Source organism: Scyliorhinus torazame, chromosome 28 (genome assembly GCF_047496885.1).
Source record: "Scyliorhinus torazame isolate Kashiwa2021f chromosome 28, sScyTor2.1, whole genome shotgun sequence".
NCBI lineage: Eukaryota > Metazoa > Chordata > Chondrichthyes > Carcharhiniformes > Scyliorhinidae > Scyliorhinus > Scyliorhinus torazame.
In genome coordinates, this window is record NC_092734.1 from 20,206,429 (window position 1) to 20,231,336 (window position 24,908).

A 24,908-nucleotide genomic window follows, 5' to 3' on the forward strand; every position below is an offset into this window, starting at 1 on the left:
TCCTTTCCTTCCCACCGGCGCCCACAGTTCCTCATACTTCCCCCCCCCCCCCCCCCCCCCCCCCACGAGGGAAAGAGAGAAAAGTTACAGGATCGAAGAATTAACAAATTGAAAAATCATCCCCCCCCCCCCCCTTCCCCTTCCTCGCCCCACATAATCACCCCACCACTTTATCCCTGAAGCTCTTTCTCTCGCCAGACTATTCCAGCTTCTCGTCCACAATGAATGTCCACGCCTCTTCTGCCGTCTCAAAGTAGTGGTGCTTCCCTTGGTGTGTGACCCACAGTCTCGCCGGTTGCAACATTCCAAATTGAACCTTCTTTTTGTGAAGCACCGCCTTAGCCCGATTGAAACTTGCCCTCCTTCTCGCCACCTCCGCACTCCAATCCTGGTATACGCGGATCACCGCGTTCTCCCACCTACAGCTCCGAGTTTTCTTCGCCCATCTGAGGACCGTCTCTCTGTCGTTGTAGCGGAGAAACCTCACCACTATAGCTCGAGGTATTTCTCCAGCCTTTGGTCTTCGTGCCAGAACTCGATAGGCTCCCTCCACCTCCAAAGGGCCCGTCGGGGCCTCCGATCCCATTAGCGAGTGAAGCACCATGCTCACATGTGCCCCGACGTCTGCCCCCTCTGCCCCTTCGGGAAGACCCAGGACTCTTAAATTCTTCCTCCTCGAATTATTCTCCAGTGCTTCCAACCTCTCCATACACCTTTTGTGCTGTGCCTCGTGCGTCTCTGTCTTCACCACCAGGCCCTGTATTTCATCTTCGTTTTCAGCAGTCTTTGCCTTCACGACCCGAAGCTCCAGCTCCTGGGTCCTCTGCTCCTCCTTTGGCCCTTCAATCGCCTGTAATATCGGGGCCAACACCTCCTTCTTCAACTCCTTCTTCAGCTCTTCCACACAGCGCCGCAGGAACTCTTGTTGCTCCGGGCCCCATAACAAACGGCCACCTTCCGACGCCATCTTGCTTCGAGCTTCCCTTCCTTGCCGCTGCTCCAGAGGATCTTCTGCAATCCGGCCGCTATCCTCTCCTTTTTCCATGTGTATCCGGGGGGATTCCCTTCTAGTTTACCGCACAGTGATTTTGGCCGTTTAAATTGCCGTTGGGGCTCCTATCAAGAGCCCAAAAGTCCGTTCCAACGGGAGGTGCCGAAACGTGCGACTCAGCTGGTCATTGCCACACCTGGAAGTCTATCACACCCTTCTTATACAACACCAAATATCACACCCTTCTTATACAACACCAAATATCACACCCTTCTTATACAACACCAAATCGCACGCCCTTGTAATGCAACACCAAATATCACACCCTTCTTATACAACACCAAATCGCATGCCCTTCTTATACAACACCAAATATCGCACCCTTCTTATACAACACCAAATACAACACCTAATCTCACACCCTTCCCTCATCAGCCATGGATGCCTTGTCCTCCCCTTAGCATGTTTCCTCCTCCTTGGGATGAATTTCTGTTGTGGCTCCCGAATAACCCCCAAAAACACCTGCCATCGCTGTTCCACTGTCTTCCCTGCTAGGCTCCCTTTCCAATGAACTCTGGCCAGCTCCTCCCTCATGTCTTTGTAGTTACTCTTATTTAATTGTACTACCATTACATCTGATCACAGCTTCTCCTTCTCAAACTGCAGAGTAAATTCTATCATATTGTGATCATTGCTCCCTATGGGTTCCTTCACCTTAAGTTCCCTAAAGTAATAATAATAATCTTTATTAGTGTCACAAGTAGGCTTAAATTAACACTGCAATGAAGTTACTGTGAAAAGCCCCTAGTCGCCACACTCCGGCGCCTGTTTGGCTACACAGAGGGAGAATTCAGAATGTCAAATTCACCTAACCTGCACGTCTTTGGACTGTGGGAGGAAACTGGAGCACCCGGAGGAAACCCACGCAGACACGGGGAGAACGTGCAGACTCCGCACAGACAGTGACCGAAGCAGGAATCGAACCTGGGACCCTGGTGCTATGAGCCCCCACTCCAGACTCGAGCACACAGTCTGGGCTGTGACTCCCAGTGAGGTCCGAGCCCCACCACCAATTGTCCAAGCTCCCTAGTCTGCCTCATTACACATTACCAAATCCAAAATTGATTGTTCCATAATAGGCTCTTTCACAAGCTGCTCCAAAACCTCCGGACGCAATTCTCCCATCGGGAGACTTAAGTCCCGGCGCCGGAGTGAAAACCGGAGTATTTCACTCCGGCGTCGGAGGCCGCTCCAAGCCCCCTATTCTCCCGTCCCCGGGGGGCTAGGAGCAGCGCCGGGCGTAAATGACGTCATCCGCGCTTGCGCAGGTTGACCGGCGCCAACCCGCACATGAGCGGTTGCGGTCCTCCCCGTGGCCTCCCCGCAAGAAGATGTCGGATGGATCTTGCGGGGCAGCGGAGGAAAGGAGGTCCTCCTTCAGAGAGGCCGGCCCGGCGATCAGTGGGCACCGATCGCGGGCCAGACCCCTTTTGAGTCCCCCCCCCGGTGCAGGAACCCCCCTCCCTGCACAGGCCACTCCCCAGCATTCCCGCGCTGTTCCCTCCGGCAGCGACCAGGTGTGGACGGCGCCGGTGGGAACCTGTTGTGTTGGGCAGGCCGCTCGGCCCATCCGGGCCGGAGAATCGGCGCTCGCCCGCTACAAACAGCGAGCAGCGATTCTCTGAGCGGCCAGCCGTGATTCGCGCCGCGCCGGTTTGGGGGGGGGGTGGGAGAATCGCGTGCGGGGCGGCGTGGCGGGACTCGTGCGGTGCCCCGCCGATTCTCCCACCCGGCGTGGGGGAGGAGAATTCCACCCCCCATCTCTTAGACATTCCAGAAATTCCTTTTCTTGGGATCCACTACCAACCTGATTTTCCCAGTCCACCTGCATATTGAAGTTGCCCATGATTATTGTAATATTGCCTTTTTTACATGCCTTTTCTATCTCCTGATTTATTTTCTGCCCCACATCCTGACGACTGCTTGGGGGCCTGTACATAACTCCCATCAGGGTCTTTTTACCTTTGCGATTCCTCAACTCTACCCACAGAGATTCTATGCCTTCTGATCCTATATCACTCCTTGCTATCGATTTAACTTAATTCCTTACTAACAATGCAACCCCGCCCCCTTTCCCCATCTGCCTGTCCTTTCGATAGGACACATATCCTTGTATACTCAGATCCCAGCCCTGATCCCCTTGCCACCACGTCTCTGTGATGCCCACAACATCGTACCAGTCAATTTCAATGTGCGCAACAAGCTCATTTACCTTGTTCCGTATACTGCGCGCAAATTCGGTATACTGCGCGCAATCCTCTATTCGAAGCCCAAACGTTAAGCTGCTGAATGCAAAACTGTACTGGCACATTTCATTGAGGTAGAGGTATGGATAGTCTGTATGGAACCAGTGTTGTATGGTAGAGGAGCATTTTCATTGGCCAATGGCACTTGTCCACCCTTCTTGCGGGGGTGGGGGGGTATTTTCTTATAATACACTATTGATGCAGTTTTCTCAAATGTGCTTCATGTGCTGGTGGGAGGGGAGGGGTTGGGAAGAGGTGAATCATGTAACTCATGAATGTGAAGTGTCACAACTGTGCAAATAGCTTCACAAGAGGCTAATTCTCAAGTGTCTTTTATTTGTGTGGAAATGATGGACATGAAGGTACTGAGAATGAGATTATTTTAAACTAAAAGAATTTAATATTTTGGAGTTTATAAGAACCATTGCATATAGGGGCACAATGTGCCATCAATTATTTGATACTCTATTCTGTAAAGGGCATATTTCGAATGCAAATGTGCTTTAGAGTGTTCCTTGTGAATTGATCCTCTAAGTGCCAATCCACCACAGCGGATTACTGTTTTTAATTTCACTGCCATCAAATCATCGTTCAATCCCATAGAAAAAGAATATGACAAAGGTTTCAGTGAAGGGAGCATTCTGAACTGACATTAATGGATATACAGTCATTAACCCAGAGAGCTTTAGCAATCATGTCATTCTGACTGAGAGTTAATTCAGCTCCTTCAGTGTCGTGGGCAGTAAACTCTTTTCTCATGTTGATGTTCATCAATGCTTGATACTGAAACCAAAATATTATACATAATAAATAGAAAAAAGGGGGAAAGTTGGTTATTTCTAGTTGTTTGTTCTTTCAAAGACTCAGATGGCAACACATACCCTTTAATAATCTGAAAATATTTATTTTGAATCATATTTCTGTATAATATATACATTTCTAAAACCTTGAAGGCAATGCTTTCAGAATATATCTTGAAATACTTCTTCCGAAAGGGTGATACCAAGGGTTATTGATACCTGTGGAGATATTCGCCAGACTTTGAGCAAATTGTTGACCGTGAGACTGATGCCTTCTTAGATCAATGAAAACTCAAACGTATATTCTGAGTTTCACCTTGTTCTCTGGCCAGGCTAAGCACTCACTAGCACCTGAACATCAGTTCAATTTGAATGGTAAAGAAGAGCAAATGGGAAACTTTACTCTTCACCAACATTAAAAATTGCCTGGACTTCTGTTATTTTGTGCTCTCAATTCCAGTACATTTCTCCCAAAACCGGCGCAAAAGATCAAGGAATTGCATGAGAAAATTCAGTCCAGTGCATATTGAGTTTCTGCTGACATGTGTGCTGATTTTAAAACCTCACACTAAAAGCTGGACTCAGATGCAAAACTAGTGCGATTTTGAGCGGTTTGCTCCTGAATTGCACCCAAAGTAGAACCTCATGACCAAGGTCATTACGTTTTCTGAAATACTTCCGGTGGTGGCATGTAGGAGAAGGCCGCACATAAGGTGGCTCCCGCCAGAGAAGATGGCCTGTAGGAGAAGGCCGCACATAAGGTGGCTCCCGCCAGGGAAGGTGGCCTGTAGGAGAAGGTCGCACATAAGGTGGCTCCCGCCAGGGAAGGTGGCCTGTAGGAGAAGGCCGCACATAAGGTGGCTCCCGCCAGGGAAGGTGGCCTGTAGGAGAAGGTCGCATATAAGGTGGCTCCCGCCAGGGTTCTTGTTTTTTGTTTCTTTTTGCCCTGTTCCCGGGGGATTTTGGAGATCAAACCAGGCTCATCTAATTGTATTCGGCTTCTATCGACAAAAGTATGTAGAAAATTACAAAAAACATTGGTGGCAAAAAGGCAATTTTCGACGTATCCAGAAAGTTCATGAGGATCATTGGGAGGGAAGATGGCAGAGACGGCCTCAGTGGGTGTGGTCGCTCCTGTTACGGTGGAAACGCTGACTGGGGTGCTGGCACAAGAGATTGAAAAGCAATTCGAGAAACATTTTGATAAGCAAGGAAAGGTGATGATGGAAATCCTCAAAACGTCAATCGAGGAGGAGCTTGACTTGATTCAGGAGAAGCTGGGAAAAATCTTGGAGGCTGTGAAGGAACAATGAGAGGTGCTGAAGGGTGTAGAGGTGGCCTTGTCACGGCATAGCGATCATACGTCTCGTTGGAGGCTGAGATTCTACTAGTGGAGGAGAAGAACAAGAATCTGCGGGCAAAGGTGGATGACCTGGAGAAGAGGTTGAAGAGACAGAACCTCCGAATCATGGGGTTTCCAGAGCGGATGGAAGGGCTGAGGCTGACTGAGTACTTTTCTCAGATGTTCGACAAGCCGGTTAAGGGTGGGAGGGCAAATGTCCCCTCCAGAATTGGATTGGGCCGCCCAAACACCGAACATTCCAGATTTGCCTTGGGCAAATGAGCCACCACGGGCTGTGGTTATTAGATTCCACAACTTCCTGGAGAAGAAGCCAAAGAGAATCGGGACTTTTGTGGGAAGAAAGCACCATCCGGATATCCCAGGACGTCGGAGCATAGTTGGCGAAGTGGAGCGTGGCCTTTAATAAGGCAAAGTCAGAGGTAAACAAGAGCGGAGCAAGATTTGGAGTGGTGTTCCCGGCGAGGCTGAGAGTTACTTTTGGGTTGAAAGACCATTTTCTCAATACACCGGAGGAGGTGGGAGTTTTGTCAAGGAGCAAGGACTTGGACTTGATTAAAAAAGTTCGATTGGAACTTTAATGGGGGCGGATGGGAAGAATTTGTTTAACATGTTTTGTATTGTGTATATTTTGTACAGTGGGAGATGAGGGAGTTAATGTTTTGGGGCGATACCCACTCCGCGCAGACAGTGACGCAAGCTGGGAATCGAACCTGGGACCCTGGAGCTGCGAAGCCACTGTGCTAACCACTGTGCTACCATGTGAGCTTTTGGTTCTCCTTCTTTCGTACTTCATCTCCTTCATGTCGGCAATTTTGAATATTGAATTGGAGCCCTATCCCTTTGTTGATATATTTGGGGGGTCGGACTCGCCGGACCTGCAGACGGGAGTGGGAGCGGATTGCCCGGAGGCAGGTTCTGCTGGGGTTGAGGTCGGCTGCTCGATAGTGTGATCAGCTTCATCATAAGGGCAGCACGGTAACATTGTGGTGAGCACAATTGCTTCACAGCTCCAGGGTCCCAGGTTCGATTTCCGGCTTGGGGCACTGTCAGTGCGGAGTCTGCACATCCTCCCCGTGTGTGCGTGGGTTTCCTCCGGGCACTCCGGTTTCCTCCCGCAGTCCAAAGATGCGCAGGTTAGGTGGATTGGCCATGATAAATTGCCCTTAGTGTCCAAAATTGTCCTTCGTGTTGGGTGGGGTTACTGGGTTATGGGGATAGGGTGGAGGTGTTGACCTTGGGTAGGGTGCTCTTTCCAAGAGCCGGTACAGACTAGATGGGCCGAATGGCCTCCTTTTGCACTGTAAATTCTATGATAACTGGCAGAGTTGTAACATTACACAATAGGCTCACATTGTATTATTTTTGGACCGAGATGAAGCTGCTTTGTCATGTAATATTTTAATTGTACAACTTCACATCAATTTTATAAAACAGATGATCCTGTGTCAGTCACACTTACCAAACCCCCATTTCTCCCCAAATGCTACATTGTGAATTGAAGGTATGGGAGGTCTGGCAGATTGGTCGGGTGCAAGTATTGCCCTGGAAGCTAAGCTGTTGCTGATATTATCTCTTATGCCTTTCTTCTGCCCAGGATGGCGGTTGTTATGGAGACCTGTTCTGCAAGGCCTTAAAAACATATAACATGCTTTGCTTTGGAATTTACCGATTGAGAGATGCACATTTACGCGCACATAACCAATGTACTAAGCGGTAAGTGCCACAAGCTTCTCACAGTTCCTTAATTGTTATTTATAATGTTTGTGTCTCTTTAACCAAAATGTTTTGTTTTTGTTGTTACAATGCAAGACCTAATATTAGTGTTACAAAACTAATGTAAAAGCACATTCCAGCTGTAAGCTTTTGCTGTCAGGAAAAGAGTTGCTGAAATAATTAGTTTGTTTGGATTCTATTTAAGCAACACCAGTTCTAAGGGGAAATGATAAAACTGCAGTACTGGCAGTTTACATAGAAAAATATATAGCAAATAGAAGCAGGAGGAGGCCGTTTGGCCCTTCAAGCCTGCCCACCATCGGGAACATTCTTTCTGAATCTATCCGGTCTAATCCTGCTAGAATTTTACAAGTTTCTATCGATTCCCTCTTTCTCTTCTAAGTTCCAATGAATATAACCCTTACCGACTTAGTCTCTCCTCATATGACAGTCCCATCATCCCATGAATCAAACTGGTAAACTTTCACTGCGCTCCGTCCATAGCACAAACATCCTTCCTCAGATAAAGACACCAAAAGTGTACACAATACTCGAGGTGTGGCCTCACTAATGCCCTGTACGTTCCCAGTAAAACATCCCTATTCCTATACTCAAATTCTCTTGCTAGGAAGGCCAGCATACCATTTGCCGCTTTTACTGCCTGCTGTACCTGTGTGCTAACTTTCAGTGACTGATGCACGAGGTCACCAAGGTATTGACCGTTGAGTACTGACCTCTCTCAATTTACACCCATTCAAATAATAATCTGCCTTCCTATTTTTGCTACCAAAGCGAATAGCCTCACATTTATCCATATTATACTGCATCTGCCATCATATGCCCATTCACTTAGCCTGTTCAAATCCCACTGAAGCATCTTTGCATTCCCTTCACAGATCACCCTCCCACCTAACTTTGTATCATCTGCAAAAATTTTGAGATAATACATTCTGTTCCCTCATCCAAATCATTAATATATAATGTGAACATTTGAGGTCCAAGCACAGATCCCTGCGGTACTCCAACAGTCACTGCCTGCTGATTGCAAAAAGACCCATTTGTTCCAATGTTGTGCTTCCTGTCTCCTAACCAGCTTTCTATCCATCTCAAGACACCACCCACAATCCCATGTGCTTTAACTCTACCTAGTAATCTGCAATATGCCCTTGTTGAAAGCCTTCTGAAAGTCTAAATAAACCACATCCACATGTTCTCCCTGGTCAACTCTACTAGTTACATCTTCAAAGAATTTGAATAGATTTGTCAAGCATTTCGACTATCCATGCTGACTTTGTCTGAATATACCACCGCTTTCCAAATGCTATGCTATAAAATCCTTAATAACGGACTCTAGCAACTTCCCTGCTACCGACGTTAGGCTCACTGGTCTTCGTTTCCTGTTTTCTCTCTATTTTCCTTTTTGAATAGCGGGGTTATACCAGCTATCCTCCAATCCGCAGGAACCATTCCAGAGTCCAAAGAATTTTGGAAAAGACCACCGATGGATCTATTATTTCTAGGGCCACTTTGTCACGTACTCGAGGATGAAGAAGATCAGGCCCTGGGAATGTATCCGCCTTCAATCCAGTTAATTTCATCAAAACCATTTCTCTACTAATACTAATTTCCTTCAGGTACTCACTGAAACTTGTGTTTCTCAGAACTTCTGGTACATTATTCATCTCTTCTTTTGGGAAGACAGGAGCAAAGTATGAATTTGGTCCCTCAGCCATTTCTTTATTCCCCAATATGAATTCCCCGTTTCTGGCTGTGAAGGGTGTTTTTCTCAATCTGTTTTCTCTTTATATACCTGTAGAAACTTTTACAGTCAGTTTCTATGTTCCCCGCTAACTCTTGCACCACATAGGAATAAATAACTTTTGGGGTTCACCTATTCATTCCTTGAATGTCTGTCATTGCCTGTCCACTGTCCTTCCTTTCAGTAATGTTCCCCAGTCCGCCATAGCCAGTTCATGGCTCGTACCATCATGGTTACCTTTATTGAGGTTCAGGACCTTGGTCTCAGAATCAACTACCTCACTATCCAACCTGATAAATAATTCCATCATATTATGGTCACTCATCCCCAAAGGTTCTCTCACAACTAGATTGCCAACTAATCCTTTTGAATTGCACAACTTCTAGTCTAACATGAACTGTTCCCTTGTTGGTTCCTCAACGTCTAGAAAACCATCCCTTTACACTCCAGAAATTCCCCCTCTATTGTACTGTGACTAATTTGACTCACCCAATCTATATGCAGATTCAAGTCCCCCATTATCACAGATGGTCCTTTATCACATGCATCTCTGATTTCCTGTCTAATGCTTTTCCCAACATTACCACTGCAGCTTGGTGCTCTGTATACTATCCCTATGAATGTTTTTTGCCCTTTGGTGTTTCTTAACTCGACCCATATAGATTCCACATTGTCTGTGCTAATATCTTTCCTCGATATTTGTATCAATATCTTCTTCAATCAACAATGCAACTCCACCACCTATTCCTTTTGGTCTGTCCTTCCTGAAAACTGAATAGCCCTCAATGTTTAGTTCCCATCCTTGGTCTCCTTGGAACCATGTCTCCATAATCTTAACTACATCATACCCCTTTACATCTATCTGCGCAACTAACTTATCTCCAAGCATTCAGGTACAAAACCTTAAGACTCGTCCTTTTAACGTTCCTTGTCCCATCCCTACAATTTTTTACAGGGTCGTTATCTGATACAGGCCCTTGATTTCTCTGCCTATCACTTTTCGTATTCTCCTTGCTGTCTTTTTCTCTTGTTCTTGATTCCCCTTGCTCTGAATCCTTAGATAGGTTCACATTCCCCTGCTATATTAGTTTAAATGATCCCCAACCGGTCTAGCAAGTACCCCCCGCCCCTCCCACCCCACCCCCACCACATCCACCAAAGATCACCAGTCACGGTCCTGTCCAGGTGTAACCCGTCCAATTTGTACAGGTCCCAATGCCCCAGGAATCTGAAACCTTCTCCCTCACGCCAACTCTTCAGCCACGTATTCATCTGCCATATCCTGGTATTTCTCACTTCTTCACTGTAGACCGGGAGCACTTGAGATGAGAATTTTATCTGTGGTATTTATTTGTTGCTGTCTTACAGCAGGGCTGGATTAAGTCAAATTGACTTGTTTACAACAAAATGCTGTGACAGATGCCATGAACACAAACACTGGCATCCAGGGTACAACAACGCATTTGATGTTGTTCACATAATTTAACATTAAAACACTTTCAAGAAATCAATCCGAATCAGCTGATCATTCCAACCCAAAACAATGGGAATAGACACACTTCGCTATCCCAATGTTCTTTATCATGCCAGATATCTTCACACTTCTAAAGTTTGTTTCTTTCTCACCAAAACTTTCTTTATCCTGAGAGTAAAGCACAGATATGTAAAACATAAACAGAACAGGCGCCAAAGCAAACAATATTGGACCATGTCCTTTCTGACTTTCTGCATTTCCTCACATGACGCAGTGTAGGGACTGGAGCAACTTTCATGTGGGCATTTGCTCAATTGAAGTCATGATTAAGTTCACAGCGCTAAAATTGTTGGTTTTCGTGCATTTCACAGTAAAACATGATCACTTTATGATCTTTTGAAGACCTGACTTGCGCTCCATTGCATTCATTTTAGCAAAAACACCATTGCACTGAATGATGCACTTGCCAATAGGAATTGGCTATGCCTGCATCCATTAAGCAACATTGACTTGAGTGAAATGAGCTCCATGGTCTCTTTAGAAGCTCTCAATGAGCACGGGGATGAGATGAATACTTCAATTCCCAAGTAGATTTGATTTCCCAGAGACAAAACATGCATTATACAGCATCAATAATCTGAAAACCGGCTGTCATATTGAACTCTGGAACAGTAAAATAGCAAAGATTTACACCTGGAGGTTTGCACAAGCCCCTGATTATACTGACTCTGATTTAGATAGTTGGTAAATAGCAACATTGCTTTACAGAACCAGCAGTCTGAACAAAATAGCATTTTCTAATTGCTGCATTTTGCTGGAATGAATGTGAAACTGTTGGTGTGCATAGCTGGTGTGGAGCGCTCCTTACTGGGCTTTCCTCATCAGGCCCAATAAGTCAATGCACCATTGGTGAAGGTGCTGTCAAGCTGTTTCTCTCTGCTGTTGAAATAAGATCATCAATTATACCCTAATAATGAACATGGTCAGTTTAATGAAGCCAATTTAAGCAATAATGACTAAGAATACCAGAGATTGTTCATGCTTGTTTTAATCCAAAAGCAAGATTATTTGTGGAAACAGTGGCTGGGGTGTAAAATCTGCAGGGTATCCTTATCTCATGACGCTATTCTTAGCAATAGACTTTAGTTTGTTTTTGCCGTCGTATCCTATTGTTAGATTTTTTTTTTAAATACTGCAATGGTTATAGTTAGTGATTATATGGGTCTGATGCTCCTGATATTTACTTGGAGCCAGGAAGAATATGGATGAGTGAGAAATTCTGGACTGGAAAACCTGGAAGAAAGGGTTCCCCGCAGGTACTGCGGAATTTAACGGGGTGAAGCTGCTAAATGTTTTCAACGGGTTTCCAGCTCCAGAAGCCAGAATGGCAGACTGGAATTCAGCGAGGAGCCGGTGTATAGTATCACCCTGCTATCACAAGGGTGTCAGACATTATAAGGTGTGGGTGACATCATGGGGTTTCAATTGCTTGTTAGCTTGTTGTGCTTGGTGGAATCACTGCTGCTCCTCCTGGCCCACAAGCAGTGCAATAAAGGCATTTGCACTGTGGGTCAAACCCTTCTTGCATTCTTTTACTTGTCAGGATTCCCAGGCCTTTATGCGTTAAAAATAAAAATGGAGTTCAAATGACGGCAAGACTTTAGTGACTAATCTGCCTCCTCAGAGGGGCTTCTTTGACCTGCTATCATTAAAACCGGAAACAGGATTAGAGGAGGGTTTGAGAATTTAATTTTTTTTTCACCTTCCCTCCTGCCCCAACCCACTTTGTGCTTAAAATCCACCTTCACACCCCAATTTTAAATGGCACTGGGATCTGGCTGAGATTAAAAGACAGAATGCAATTATTAGAAATCTAAAAGCACTAGAAAGACACATCAAGGTGGTAGCTGAACCCTGAAGGTAGGTGGAACTCAGCGTCACATTGACTACTGGAGACATTCCAAACATAGCTCTCAAAGTTTCTGCCCAAGTAATGTGTAAAGTAAGAAAGATTATTACCCCAGTGTTTAAATGGCTTCTATACAAATGCAAGTATTGTCAACATCATTACAGCCTAACTAACATCATCACTTGTTTAGTGCTGGAATGTTTTTCAGTTTAGATTCTCCTATTGAGGCATTTCTCAAAAATTACCTCTTAGACAAATCGCAGAACAAAGTTCCAACCAAGGTCATTAGATTGCCCTCCATTCTCCGGTTATGCACTTGATCTTTGACCATGCTGAAGAGGTTTTCCATTCCCTCATTTATTTATTTTTCCACACATGCTCCGTTCCTCAACCTGTGTTCACTTCAGCCTCAAGGAGATGGCCTGAAATGTTGCTCACGTGGTAATGTTTGACACAAGTTGAATTTGCCCTTTTATGAAACGTGACTCTAGCTTCACAGTATAAATATCGCTGTGGGATAACTAAACTAAAATGACTAAATTTACTAAATGACCCCTAGATGAAGAAATTGCCAAAAGGATTCTATTGTTTATAGCTTTTACTTTTACAGAATCCATGTAAATTACACATGAATTAACAGGCAAAAAAAATCCCAGTACCTACTATAAATTACACATGAATTAAAAGATACTGCTATCTCATGAGATTACAAACATTCTTATCTCTCCCCACACAAATGTGACACTACATGCAATTTCAAAGTCTTTCCAGTTTGGTACCTGGAGCACAGGATCTTCTCACCTAATGGATTTGGTCCTCGAGTCACTTGTGACTGCATCCAGGCCTCCAGAGACAGATATTCAAATGGCACAGTCCAGCGGACCCTCCTTGGCAAGGGTCACAACAGTTATGATGACAGAGTGTCCTGAACAATTTCTTTAGCTGACTCCTTTAATAATCCTGATTAAACAGTCTGGCCGGCTCTGACAAAACTGAAGCATAATCGTAGAACTGTCCAATTCACAACTTCTGCTTGAACCCTGTCATCAGCTTTCTGTCCTTTTTTAACACGTGTCTTCCCTGTTCTTCCCTTGATGCAGTTCTTCTTTGTCTCTGCCCACACTAATTCGATATATTAGCTTAATTCCTGTTGAATTACTGCTTCCAAGTCAAGGGTGGCCAGATCACATGGACCAGTATTTATTACTCATGACAATTGATCCCTGTACAATCAATTGAGGGCAATTGAGCGTGGCCAATCCACCTATCCTGCACATCTTTGGGTTGTGGGGGTGAGACACACGCAGACACGGGGAGAATGTGCAAATTCCACACGGACAGTAACTGGGGCCAGGATCAACCCCGGGTCCTTGGCGCCGTGATGCAACAGTGCTAACCACTGTGCCACCATACAACCCGATCCCTGTACATTTAATGCAAACTCTTAAGAGTCCTTTTCGAGAATTCTTGAAAACATTTACAGGTTCCACAGACATTTCTTTTAAATTACAAATTTTCCTTCTGGTACTGCTTTTGGGGATAAAGTCATCCTAAGAGGTAAATGATAATTCCCAAGTTTCCTGAGACTCAATGGTATCTGCAACAGTAGTGAATCAATTGATCTTGTGCATGTTCAACCTGCCTTTTTGAAACATGTTTTAGAAATGTTGGCAGGTAGTTTCAACCTAATTTGACCAACTGCTAGGATCTGGTGAAAAGCGGGTTTACGCCATGTCCAATGTTACATTCTATTGAAGTTAACAAAGAGTAATATCAGCTGGGATGTAAAACCACTGTTCCACCAGTCCCCTGGGGAACCTGCTCAGTGAGTTAGCTTAAAATTACTCCCTTTATTGCAATTGTGATACATACACCATTAATACAGTGACATTTCTGGGCAGTGCATTTTAATGCAAATTTTGTCAACGTCTTACAGCTTTAGGCAAAAGTAAAAAATGTGTTTGCAAGACTGTGGTCCTCACATGCATAGTAATGTCCCAGTATTAGGATTGTTTGCATGGTTCATTAGTATTTTCCGTTTCCTTCTCAGATACGTGATTGCTAATCCACACTATGAATTTGAACTCGTCTCAACGGATGTCATCTTCTGTCTGATGCAATTTGACCACAACGCTGGCCAATCCCGTGGCAGCTTATCGCACTCGTCTCATTCCTCTCATTCTTCCAGTAAGAAAAGCTCGTCTGTGCACTCCATCCCAACTACCACCAACCGGCAAAATCGCAACAAGATTCGGGATCCTCGGGAAAAGCAGAAGTATGTGCCTGACCCTGCTGTCTGATGAAAAACTGTTTGTGAATTCCCACCTCTGTCCATTCCCCAACACCGAGCTTCCCTTTGTCACGGACTGCATCACGTATGTTTGCACATGTTCGTCTGTATGCACGTGCTTGTCAACAGATTTCATCGTCCACCTCCTGCAACACAACAGCATCAAACCAGATGGACCTCAAAACCAATCATTACCAAACACCAGTTAGCTAACAGCAACAACCACTGACATACTGCAATTTGAAACACTTAATTATTTAACGTTTGTTACTTTACACTGAGCGTAATAATAGTAATTATTTAATGCACAGCATTAGGGTACAGAAAAGGATAAGAATTTTATAATTACCTTAAACAGGAAATTACTTATATCCAACCCCTAGCAAAAATGACTGTTGTCCTGTTGGTAATAAGGGCAGAGCATTTTAAATTCATGACATTTTTGCATTGTCACTGATTCAATAGACTGTTCCTATTAGCACAGACACAGCTGAAAGAGCTTTGGTGGGGGAGTGATGAATAGAGTTTAGCGACTCATACACGGCATTCTTCTTTTTTTCTTGATCTGTTACATTGTCAACTTTTTTTCTTCTCCCTGAGAATTGATGTCACATTTTTCTTGAAATTAATCTTTATATTTCCTAAGATTTAAAAAAAAAGTCAGTCATGTTTTCCTGGGACCGCTGAGTGATGTGAATCTTGGCAGAAAGAACAACAAAGGAAAATGTGCGTCAGGCACTTTTATGCAGTAGCCATTTCATATCACAGTTTGTATTCATGAAGACAGTTAAACGCACTTCTTTTGTGTGACTGTCATACATACAATTGGCATATACACGTTATTGATTTTTCATAGAATCAGGACATTTGCTTTCTGGTGTTATGTGGGAATGTATTCTTTTTTTTAGGAAGCCAATATTTGTAAAATGACTTTACTTTCCCCCCTCTTCCCCGTTATTCAGTATACCTTCCCAAAATAATGTTTACACTATACCACTACCTAAAAGCATGGGCTTACCAGTGGGTGTGTGTTATGGTTAATCAATACTAACCAAAGAAGACTTTCACTGACAATGTCTTATTTACAGGAGATTTTAATGTTCTGTCTGACAGTGTCAGTGAAAGTGTAGAGTCCAAAATGTGATAGTTTAAGAAAATTGTAAACTTACCTAGAATATTTACTTACTTTTTCTCTAAAGTGCTACAAGGATGACTAGAATGAGCCAAGGTATGACTATCAATGGTTTTGCATGATATGGCAATTGCCATGGGTTCTTTCCATACTTGTCCTTGTGAAACTTTGTCAAATAAAATTTAGTAAAAAGACTTTTTTTTTAAACAAATCAAATAATTTGTGTTTGTTTATGCTTTCTGGCCGAAATGAGCTGTCTGCTGCTGCTGCTGTTGCTTTGTCCATGACAGATGTGACCCTGTGTTGTCCATCATTCTCCTGCTCCTTTGCATGTGGCGTCTTGCTGCTCATGTGACTGCCCTGTGACCAATTGGAATCTGTCACTATGCAGATTCCATCATTCAGCTCATTGTTCTGTCGGTGACTGACAGGATCATTTGATTTTGTGTTGATGTCAGCTGAGCAATTAATCATCCTGTTCACACACTGGTTCTGCGAGCCTCTATCCTCATTCTTCCTCGAAAATTCAGTTCGCTGAAATTGATGTTTTAGTGAATCAGTCATTCTGTACCGTGTATCTGTCCCTCAACACGTTTCTACATGATTTGTCAAGAAGGAGTGTCATTGTGGGATACACAACAATAAGCAGCATTGTGTGGATAAAAGCACCCTAGTAAAACTCTGGCCTGAGCATCGTTCGGTATTACCAGGCCCAAATCACCAGTGATGCTTTTTTCCCTACACTACTGCACAGATGTCACTTGTCCCCTTCAAACCACTCCCATGTTCTGTGTTTGTGCGTGCGTATCTTTTGCTTTCCTTGTTTATGTCCCTGTTGTCGTGACATCCCACGTTACTGTGTACCTCGTACATATGAGGTAAACTTAAGAAATCGACGATCAATGTGCCGTGACCAACCAACTGAATCCCTTCACTGCCCAAACCAAACGTTGTGCCAGCTTAATGAGAACATTTAATTTTCCGCAAAGGGGGAATAGACGTCGATATATACGAGACGTTTAACAAATATGAGCAACTGAACAAAATTGATTTTTACGTTGAAGGTGGATCCATAGTGAAATCTTACTCTTGAGTAACTCGGATATGGAATGGTAGTGATCTTTAACATTCGTAACACAATAATGTCAAACTTCGTTTTGTAAATGTAGAAATACTACTTTTGTTAAACTTGCCATTGGTCTGGAGCCACCCAGCGACCAGTTCGTGATTGGAGACATCCCTGAAGTTGGGTAGCTGTGGCTTGGGACCAAGGCCAATCTGAATCACCTATTCCCTATTGACTTGAATGGAGTCAGTCAGCAACACCCATAACCTGTGGCTCTGGATTAAAGGCAATGCAAAATTGCAGCTTTCCCTGCAATGGCAGGATCACTTTCACTTCAGTCCAGGATGTGGAGATGCCGGCGTTGGACTGGGGTGAGCACAGTAAGAAGTCTTACAACACCAGGTTAAAGTCCAACAGGTTTGTTTTAAACACTAGCTTTCGGAACACTGCTCCTTCCTCAGGTGAATGAAGAGGCATACCTCTTCATTCCTCTTCATACCTTCATACCTGTTCATTCACCTGAGGAAGGAGCAGTGCTCCGAAAACTAGTGTTTGAAACAAACCTGTTGGACTTTAACCTGGTGTTGTAAGACTTCTTACTGTACTTCAGTACAGGTAATAGGTACATTTTTCATTACTTTTTTGGTCGAGATTGATGAAGTACTTTGAGAGAAATTATTCCACCCTCTTTCTAAACATCTCATCTTGAAGTTCAGGAACAAATGTTTGTAATCTGGAGTCCAAATGCTGATATTAAAGAAAGAATTGTGGCTCTTAAATCACAAAGATGGGTTTGCCTGTCCCCATCCCTGCTGCCTTTGCTGCTGAAACTCTGATCCATGTCTTTGTCACCTCCAGATGCACTTATTCCAATATTCCCATCCTGTGCTCCCCACCAGCTCCAGCACCAGATCACAGGATCTGAAACCCTGCTGTGGAATTCTAACCTTCACCAGCTCCAGCCCACTCATCAATCCTGACCTTGTTGAATTACATTGACGCCAAGACGCCACCACCATCCCTTCAAATTTACAAATTTCATCCTGATGTCAAAACCCCTTAAAGACCTCGACCCCCGCCCCCCCCCCCCCCTCCTTCGTTCCAAAAACTTGCTTCAGAATTTCGGACACTGGCCTTTTGTGCAGTGCTGCCTCCCTCATTGGAAACTGTGTCTCGAGCCACTCGAGCTCCGCCCTCTGCCACCCTCCTCCTTAAAACCCATTTCTTCCGCCAAACTGCTGGCTGCCCCTCCAGATATCTCCTCCTCACGTTCAGCACTACTTTCGTCTGATCATATTTTTGTGAAGTGCCTTGGGATATTTTCCCGTTTTGAGGGTGCATTATGGGTGCTTTATAAATGCAAGTTGTGGTTAAATGCAAAAATAGACTTTGTGTTGAGGCTGTTTAATCCAGTGATGCTGAGTAAACCAGCGTCAATAGATTACCATGAGATTGAGTTCGCTCTGAAATATTTACAAAAAGTGCCAAGCCAGAAATTCGAGTAAAAATAACTCTGGTTGCAGTCAAGATAATTAATAGGACTGGCGTTGTTTGCATTCCAGCACAGTAGGGCAGCTCTGGGTGTTGTTAACAGTGCAGTGACTGACTGATATCGGACACATCTTGATAGTGTTTGTTCTACCAAGTAAAGTCCAGGCCTGCTCATGGACTGAGAGCGCCTCATTTGGACAAAGTGTGTGCTGTGTTGCAACTCAAAACCTGAGACTAGGGCAAATGCTGCCACACCCCATCACCCTCCCCAAAATAAAGAGGTAGGGTTATAATGTTAATGTAACTCCAGAGAGAAATTTGTTGCTCAATTGGTAAAGCTGCCTTTGGGCCCGATTCCGTGGAAAGATTTCTAAGTGTGGTAGCGAGCGGGAACTGCCGTGAGCCTCCCAGAGGTCGGCCCAGCGAGGCCGGCAACACTACTCAAAGTTAATTTATCCACTTAACGAGGCCCCACCGGCTTCTCGCTGCAGATGAAGGCTCGCCTAACTCTTCCTTCACCTCCCCCCCCCCCCCCCCCCCCACCCCCCCCCCTCCTGCCACTGTCAACCACATGTGTGGCTAATGATCCCCTCTCTGTGTCTCCTCAGGAAAAGCTCTCCCATGACCGTCGGGACAGAGCCCAGACTGATGGAGACATGCCGGACATAAGAATCCTCACCTCCTTCTAGGAGCAGGCCCTGGAGGTGGCGGGGCTGGCAATGGACAGAGCGGTCACCCAAGCGGAGGTTGGCGGAAGCCGCAGAGGTGAGGAATCACCGGACCTCACCTCGAGGACCTACCAAAAGTGAGTTATTGCCTTACTGACTGATCCATCTCTCCCACTGACCAAGTGTCCATTCTCCCACAGATCCTCAAGACAACAGCGCCAGCCCATCCCTGGTGGCCCCCTCTCCAGCCTCCGGGAGACCACCTCGGAAGGGAACTCTGAGGAAGACACTATCGAGGGGTCACAGCTGTCATCCCCACACTCCTCCAGCGCAGATACACACACCTCGGTAGGAAATGTGAGTGGTCAGGCTTCGGGGGCACAATCTGGTGAGCATCACACAGCTGTTGATGCACATCAGGTGGAGGCAGGATTCCCCAGGCAAGGCAGCAGTCAGAGGTCTGCTGGATCCCAGGACTGGGTCCCAGCCTGATGCTGCGCCTCAGGTACAGGAATACCCGGAGCTAATGGAAACTTTGGGGTGCGGTCTGGACATTCAGAGGGAGATGTCAGCGGCGCTCCAGGCCGATAGCCGATTGGAGGAGTCCCAGAGGCTACGGGCGCTGGAGATGTCGCCGGGGGAGGCGGGGGCACCCAGGCCATCACTGCTAGGGTAGTGACCGCAGTGGAGAGCCTGATGCATGACATCAGCACCATTAGTTGGAGGTGTCCGAGGCGTCGCGCAGTCGGTGACGGCCATGGCTGAGGGTCTCCGCAGATAGTCCGACCCGTAGGTGGCGCAGTGGTTAGCACTGCTGCATCACTGCACTGAGGACCTGGGTTTGATCCTGGCCCCGGATCACTGTGTGGAGTTTGCACATTCTCCCTGTGTCTGAGCGGGTCTCACCCCCACAAACCCAAAGCTGTGCAGGGTACGTTGATTGGCCACGCTAAATTGCCCCTTAATTGGAAAAAAGAGAATTGGGTACTTAAATTTATTTTATTTAAAAAACAATGTCTGACTCGCTGGAGACTGTTACCCAGTACCAGGGTGACCTTGGTGAGGTTCTGCGGGACATGTCCTGCTCTCAGATGAGAATGGACAAGCCCCTCCGGAGCTTGTCCCAGTCGCAGGTGGGCATTGCTGAGGTGCTGCAGAGCATGGCCCAATCACTGAGGAGCATCGCCAAGGGCGTTGATACAGATATCAGGGAGCTTCCAGGGCTGGCAGAGCCAGATGATGCAGGGGCAGCCAGGGCTCCAACCAGCTGCCACTCCATCCCAAGGTGAACCCCAGGGCCGGGAGGGGACGCTGGGTGCCAAAACAGACCCGGCCCATTGAGTGGCCACGGTGGCCACCAGCTCCCCCGAGCCCCACCCCTCTGATGAAGCCATGTCTCACAAACGGCACACGGGACAGGGAAGCATGGCTGTGCATGTGCCGTCGACAAGTGTGCCAGAGGCATCGAAGGCCACGGGATGAGGTAAGCAGCTGGCTGCCTCCACCTCTGATGTGCATCCTGGAGAGACACCTAGATGTAGCAGTAGAGCGAGGAGGGTCAAGCACATTGAGGATTACTGAGGACATCGGGAGGGGGAGCTTTATCATCGGGAGAGTGGGGAAGTGCTCAACACATTAAACACCCTTGAGCACAACCAGTATGACACGTCTGTCATTTTCTTCTATAATGCGGCCCGATCTCCGAATCTTTGGCCCATCTCTCCCCCCTCCGCGTGCAGGTGATGGGTGTGAGCGAGCACTCAACAGAGAGGCAGGGGTCAGACTATGGCATAGATTGAGGAGCATCAGCGCTCAGCTCTCTGTGCATTATCATCACCCCCCCTGCCCTCGACAGTGACTCACTGACAGTGCCGATACAGTCCCAGCATCCTGGAGTGATGCGACAGACACCTGGTGTTGATGTTGGCTGCTGCGTGTGTGGTGTTGCCTCCCGCAGTGTTCAGGCACAGTGTCCAGGCATCACGGTCTGATTGGGATGCTTGGCAATGACTGCCACATGCTACATGGCCTGCCCACAAACAGGAATCCACTTGGGATGTGCAAAGTGGTCACTTAACCACGATTGCCAATTCTCTATTAGCAATAGCCTTCAGCTGCATGGCCAGAGGCCTCGGCAGTCGGTGGGAGTTATGGGTGATCGGTGGGGCAGACAGGCAGGGACATGGGTTGCCCCGAAATGGATACACTGGATTGAGGGGTTGGCATGATGCCACGCGCAGATGCCCCTCCTCCACCCTCCCATGGTAACACACCTGCAGCCGAGGGTCCCTCACTTCCGCGCCTGTGAGCAAAGATGGTTACTCACCTCCTCGGCTCCACACACAAGCCCATCTGCCAGGTTCACGTTTTTCGAGGACTAATCAGTGCCAGTGTGACCACTTGCTGGGGAGGCCGATGAATGACGGGAGGCACTCCCATTAATTGTATGGAAATAAGGCTTGATAATTGGGTTCTCTTGCCACGCTGCGGCAGGATTCCGATTTCACCTACGTGAGCGGGCCAGTTGCATCGCAAACTGTTTGGCATCTGCCCTGGTTCTCGTTTTTGGCCCCTCCTGCTAATCACCGTCCTCATTTTGCTCGAGCGAGAGCGTAGCGAGGCCGCAGACAGTTGTGAGTTGAAATCCCACTCAGGAGTTGAGCACAAAGATCTCAGTTGACACTCCAGTAGTGCAGTCTTTCGGATTAAATGTTAACCAGAGACCCAGTTTACTCTGTCAGGTAGATATAAAACATCTCACATTATTCTGAAGGTCAGGGAAGCTATCCCCGATGTCCTGCCCAATATTTATCTCTCCATTAATACCACGAACAGATGACCTGCTACTGATCACAATGGTCTTTGCGGAAGTTGCTGTTTGCGACATTACAACAGTGACTACACTTCAAAAGTACTTAATTGGCTGTGAAATGATTTAAGACATGGTTATGAAGGGTACAATCTTTTTTTATAAATAATTTTTCCGTCAATAGTCGATGAGGACAAAAGAAAATCTGCGAACTGTGCTGAAATCCTTCCTGCAACTCTTTTGTTTAGTTGAAAGAATTTCTGAACTTTGTTAAAATATTGATGCAGTTTAAGCAGGTTTCTAAACTTGATTCTAGTGCTCCCGTTTCCTAGCATATTGTCACGGTTATAACCCCCCTCCTTCCTTCCTCTCTTGAAGATGCTGACTCATTGCTAGGCCACAGTTCCCTGGGCATCAGTCCCCTCCCGGTGTCCAACTGGCTATAATTAATATTTGAGTCTTGAAAATCAATAAGTTATTCTACCAGGAAATTGCAACTAAGCCTATCATTCTTGGGCAGTACAGTAGCATAATGGTTAGCACTGTTGCTTTACAGCTCCAGGGTCCCAGGTTCGATTCCCAGCTTGGGTGACTGTGCGGAGTCTGCACGTTCTCCGTGTGTCTGCATGGGGTTTCTCCGGGTGCTCCGGTTTCCTCCCACAGTCCAAAGATCTGCAGGTTAGATGGATTGGCCATGCTAAATTGCCCTTAGTGTCCAAAAAGGATAGGTAGGGTTACTGGGTTACGGGGATAGGGTGGAGGTGTGGACTTCAGTAAGGTGCTCTTTCCAAGGGCCGATGCAGACTCGATGGGCTGAATGGCTTCCTTCTGCATTGTAAATTCTATGATTCTTAATGTGATGTTCACACATGTACTCACTCGCAGGGATTCAGGCTTTCTTCTCTCCATCCAAGACTAGTCCTGTTGCAACTGTCCCTGAGATCAGTTAACACAACATCTGGCATAATGTTGGCCTGTGTGGCTAAACCCCATGCTGCAGATCCAGTGGGAGAGTGTGGTTCATATTATTTATAGCACTGATGTCCGAAAGCACAGTCTGCTCCATTCTAACATCGAAATTAAACCTTGAAACGTTTTGAGGCAGTTAAAATGTAAACTCTTGCTGAGCTGTAACTTCTGAGACCACATTCTCAGTGCGGTCTCGAGCCACTTGTTCCCTGGATTTGTCATTCGATCAGCAATTGCGCTCCCCAGGTTTCCACCATTTTTGTCTGTGTATATGGGAAACCTGTGTCGCATTTACTCAATTGCTAAAGTCTAGCAAAGGTTGAGGTCTTCCTGGTCTGAGCAGAATTTTATTAATAATCCATGGGCTTGCATTACCCAAATAATAATTCTTTTTGTGCCCATAACAAGTATGTTTAACAGTGGTGTTGTTAATAGATTGGCATCAGAGACAGCATTAATCATCAGGCGCAATAGACGATGAACAGCCAGGTACATGTGGGAATTTCATACTGACTTTTAATCTGGTGGATCTTTGTTGTGGAAATCAGTTTGATTCTTGTGGTATTGACGTTTGCGTGATGACCCTTCCTCTGGAGACCTGCACTGTGGTTCAACCTAGGGAGGCTATCTCTCACCAAGTATTGCTCCAAATTCAGCAGCAGTGTGGCCCTAGCCATCTCCACCTTGTTTCAAGTTGGTCCGAGTCGTCATCCTTCTGCCCTCCCCCCTCCCCAGAAAAGAAATCATCTGCCAGTGTTTGGAAGTTTTACAGTTGTGAGATCAAAGTGTGGGTTGGAGCTCAGTTTCCCAGTCAGAGTGACGCGGAGCAGGTGGCTGCGTTCTCAGGTCACTGCACAGGAACTCCGAATTCCTTCTGGCCTCTGCCACTGACCTGGGAGCACTAGCTGCCTTCAGTGGAATCACAGCAGGGTGATAACTCTCTCCTTGTCCAACATCAGAGTAACAGGAAACAGTTACTCAAAAACGTGGTGCTTTAATCACAACAAATAAATTCTGTCGTCCTTTTGTTCTTTTCCTCCAGACAATTTGGTTCCCAGCTTTTCTTTGTTCTTTTGCCACTGAAGCCTGGAGTGAGGCTGTGGGTTATGTATTTGAACTGGGTCAGCTCACGGGGGAGAAATATTCGGCAAACAAACAGTGAGGGTGGACTGTGTCTTTAAAGAAAAAATAAATAAATCATGGTGGTCAGGAATATGAATTGACAAAATGTTCCTGTGCTTCGCATTATTTCTTTGAATACTTGTTTGGGTAAGTGTTCTTGTGTGGAATCATTTACTCTCCCCCCCCCCCCCCCCCCCCACACACACACACAACCCCACTCCCCAACCACTCCCATTTTAGTTACTGAGCAATGAAGTAGAAGTGTTTTTACTCAATGCTGACTCTGCTGTCGATGCTGCCTCATTTACATTGCAAACTGGCCTCCACTGCACCAACAGCCAAAAAAAACACATCCATAACCTTGTTCGTGCACAGTTCTTGACAGTTTAATTTTTTTTGTGATGTGAAAGTCTACCCAGAGACAGATAGAAACAGCAGCTGTTTACCTCTCAGTGAGGAAACAACTGCCACCTCTTGAACGGCTTCTTCAACAGCGGTGCCATCTCGTTTACAGATGTGTGCCAATCATCCAGCACTTTAAACTGATGCTTTCCATCGATGTGCCAGCCTGTTTGCATTTTGCATGCGCAACTTGCATTTTTTATGGTGTTATTCATTCAGTTTCGGGCGAGCGGCTAGTTTGGTGGAACCGCATTAAACGTCCTTCATCGCCCCGAACAAGTGGCAATGGGGACAGCCTTACTGGAACTAAGTGGTTTTGGGCGGCACAGTAGTGCTGTGGTTAGCACTGCTGCCTCATGGCACAGAGGACATGGGTTCGATCCCGACTCTGCGTCACTGTCCGTGTGGAGTTTTGCACATTCTCCCCCGTGTCCGCGTGGGTCTCTCCTCCACAACCCAAAAATGTGCGGTCGAGGTGAATTGGCCACGGTAAATTGCCCCTTCGAAGAAAATAATTAGGTACTCTAAATTTATATTTTAAAAACGCAATTGAGTGGTTTGCTAATCTACCTCAGGAAACCTCAGGAATGTAGACCAGTATAGATAGGGGTGGGATAGTCCCTTTGATGAACAATCAGCGGAGT

The 24,908-nt window shown here is 46.0% G+C and overlaps 1 protein-coding gene across 11 annotated transcripts in view; it reads left to right on the plus strand.

Annotated features, from left to right (window-relative positions):
- kcnma1a (potassium large conductance calcium-activated channel, subfamily M, alpha member 1a) overlaps nucleotides 1-24,908 on the plus strand; it is a 1,078,085-nt gene that overhangs the window by 1,010,258 nt on the left and 42,919 nt on the right. For 7 of the 11 annotated variants that reach the window (XM_072491594.1, XM_072491595.1, XM_072491596.1 and 4 more), the window contains 3 exons: nucleotides 7,055-7,173; nucleotides 14,366-14,590; nucleotides 15,805-15,833. In XM_072491594.1, coding sequence (XP_072347695.1) covers nucleotides 7,055-7,173; nucleotides 14,366-14,590; nucleotides 15,805-15,833 — 373 coding nt within the window. Of the gene's footprint in view, nucleotides 1-7,054; nucleotides 7,174-14,365; nucleotides 15,834-24,908 lie in introns of those variants that run through there. The other 4 variants (XM_072491599.1, XM_072491597.1, XM_072491603.1 and 1 more) reach the window with 2 other exon arrangements.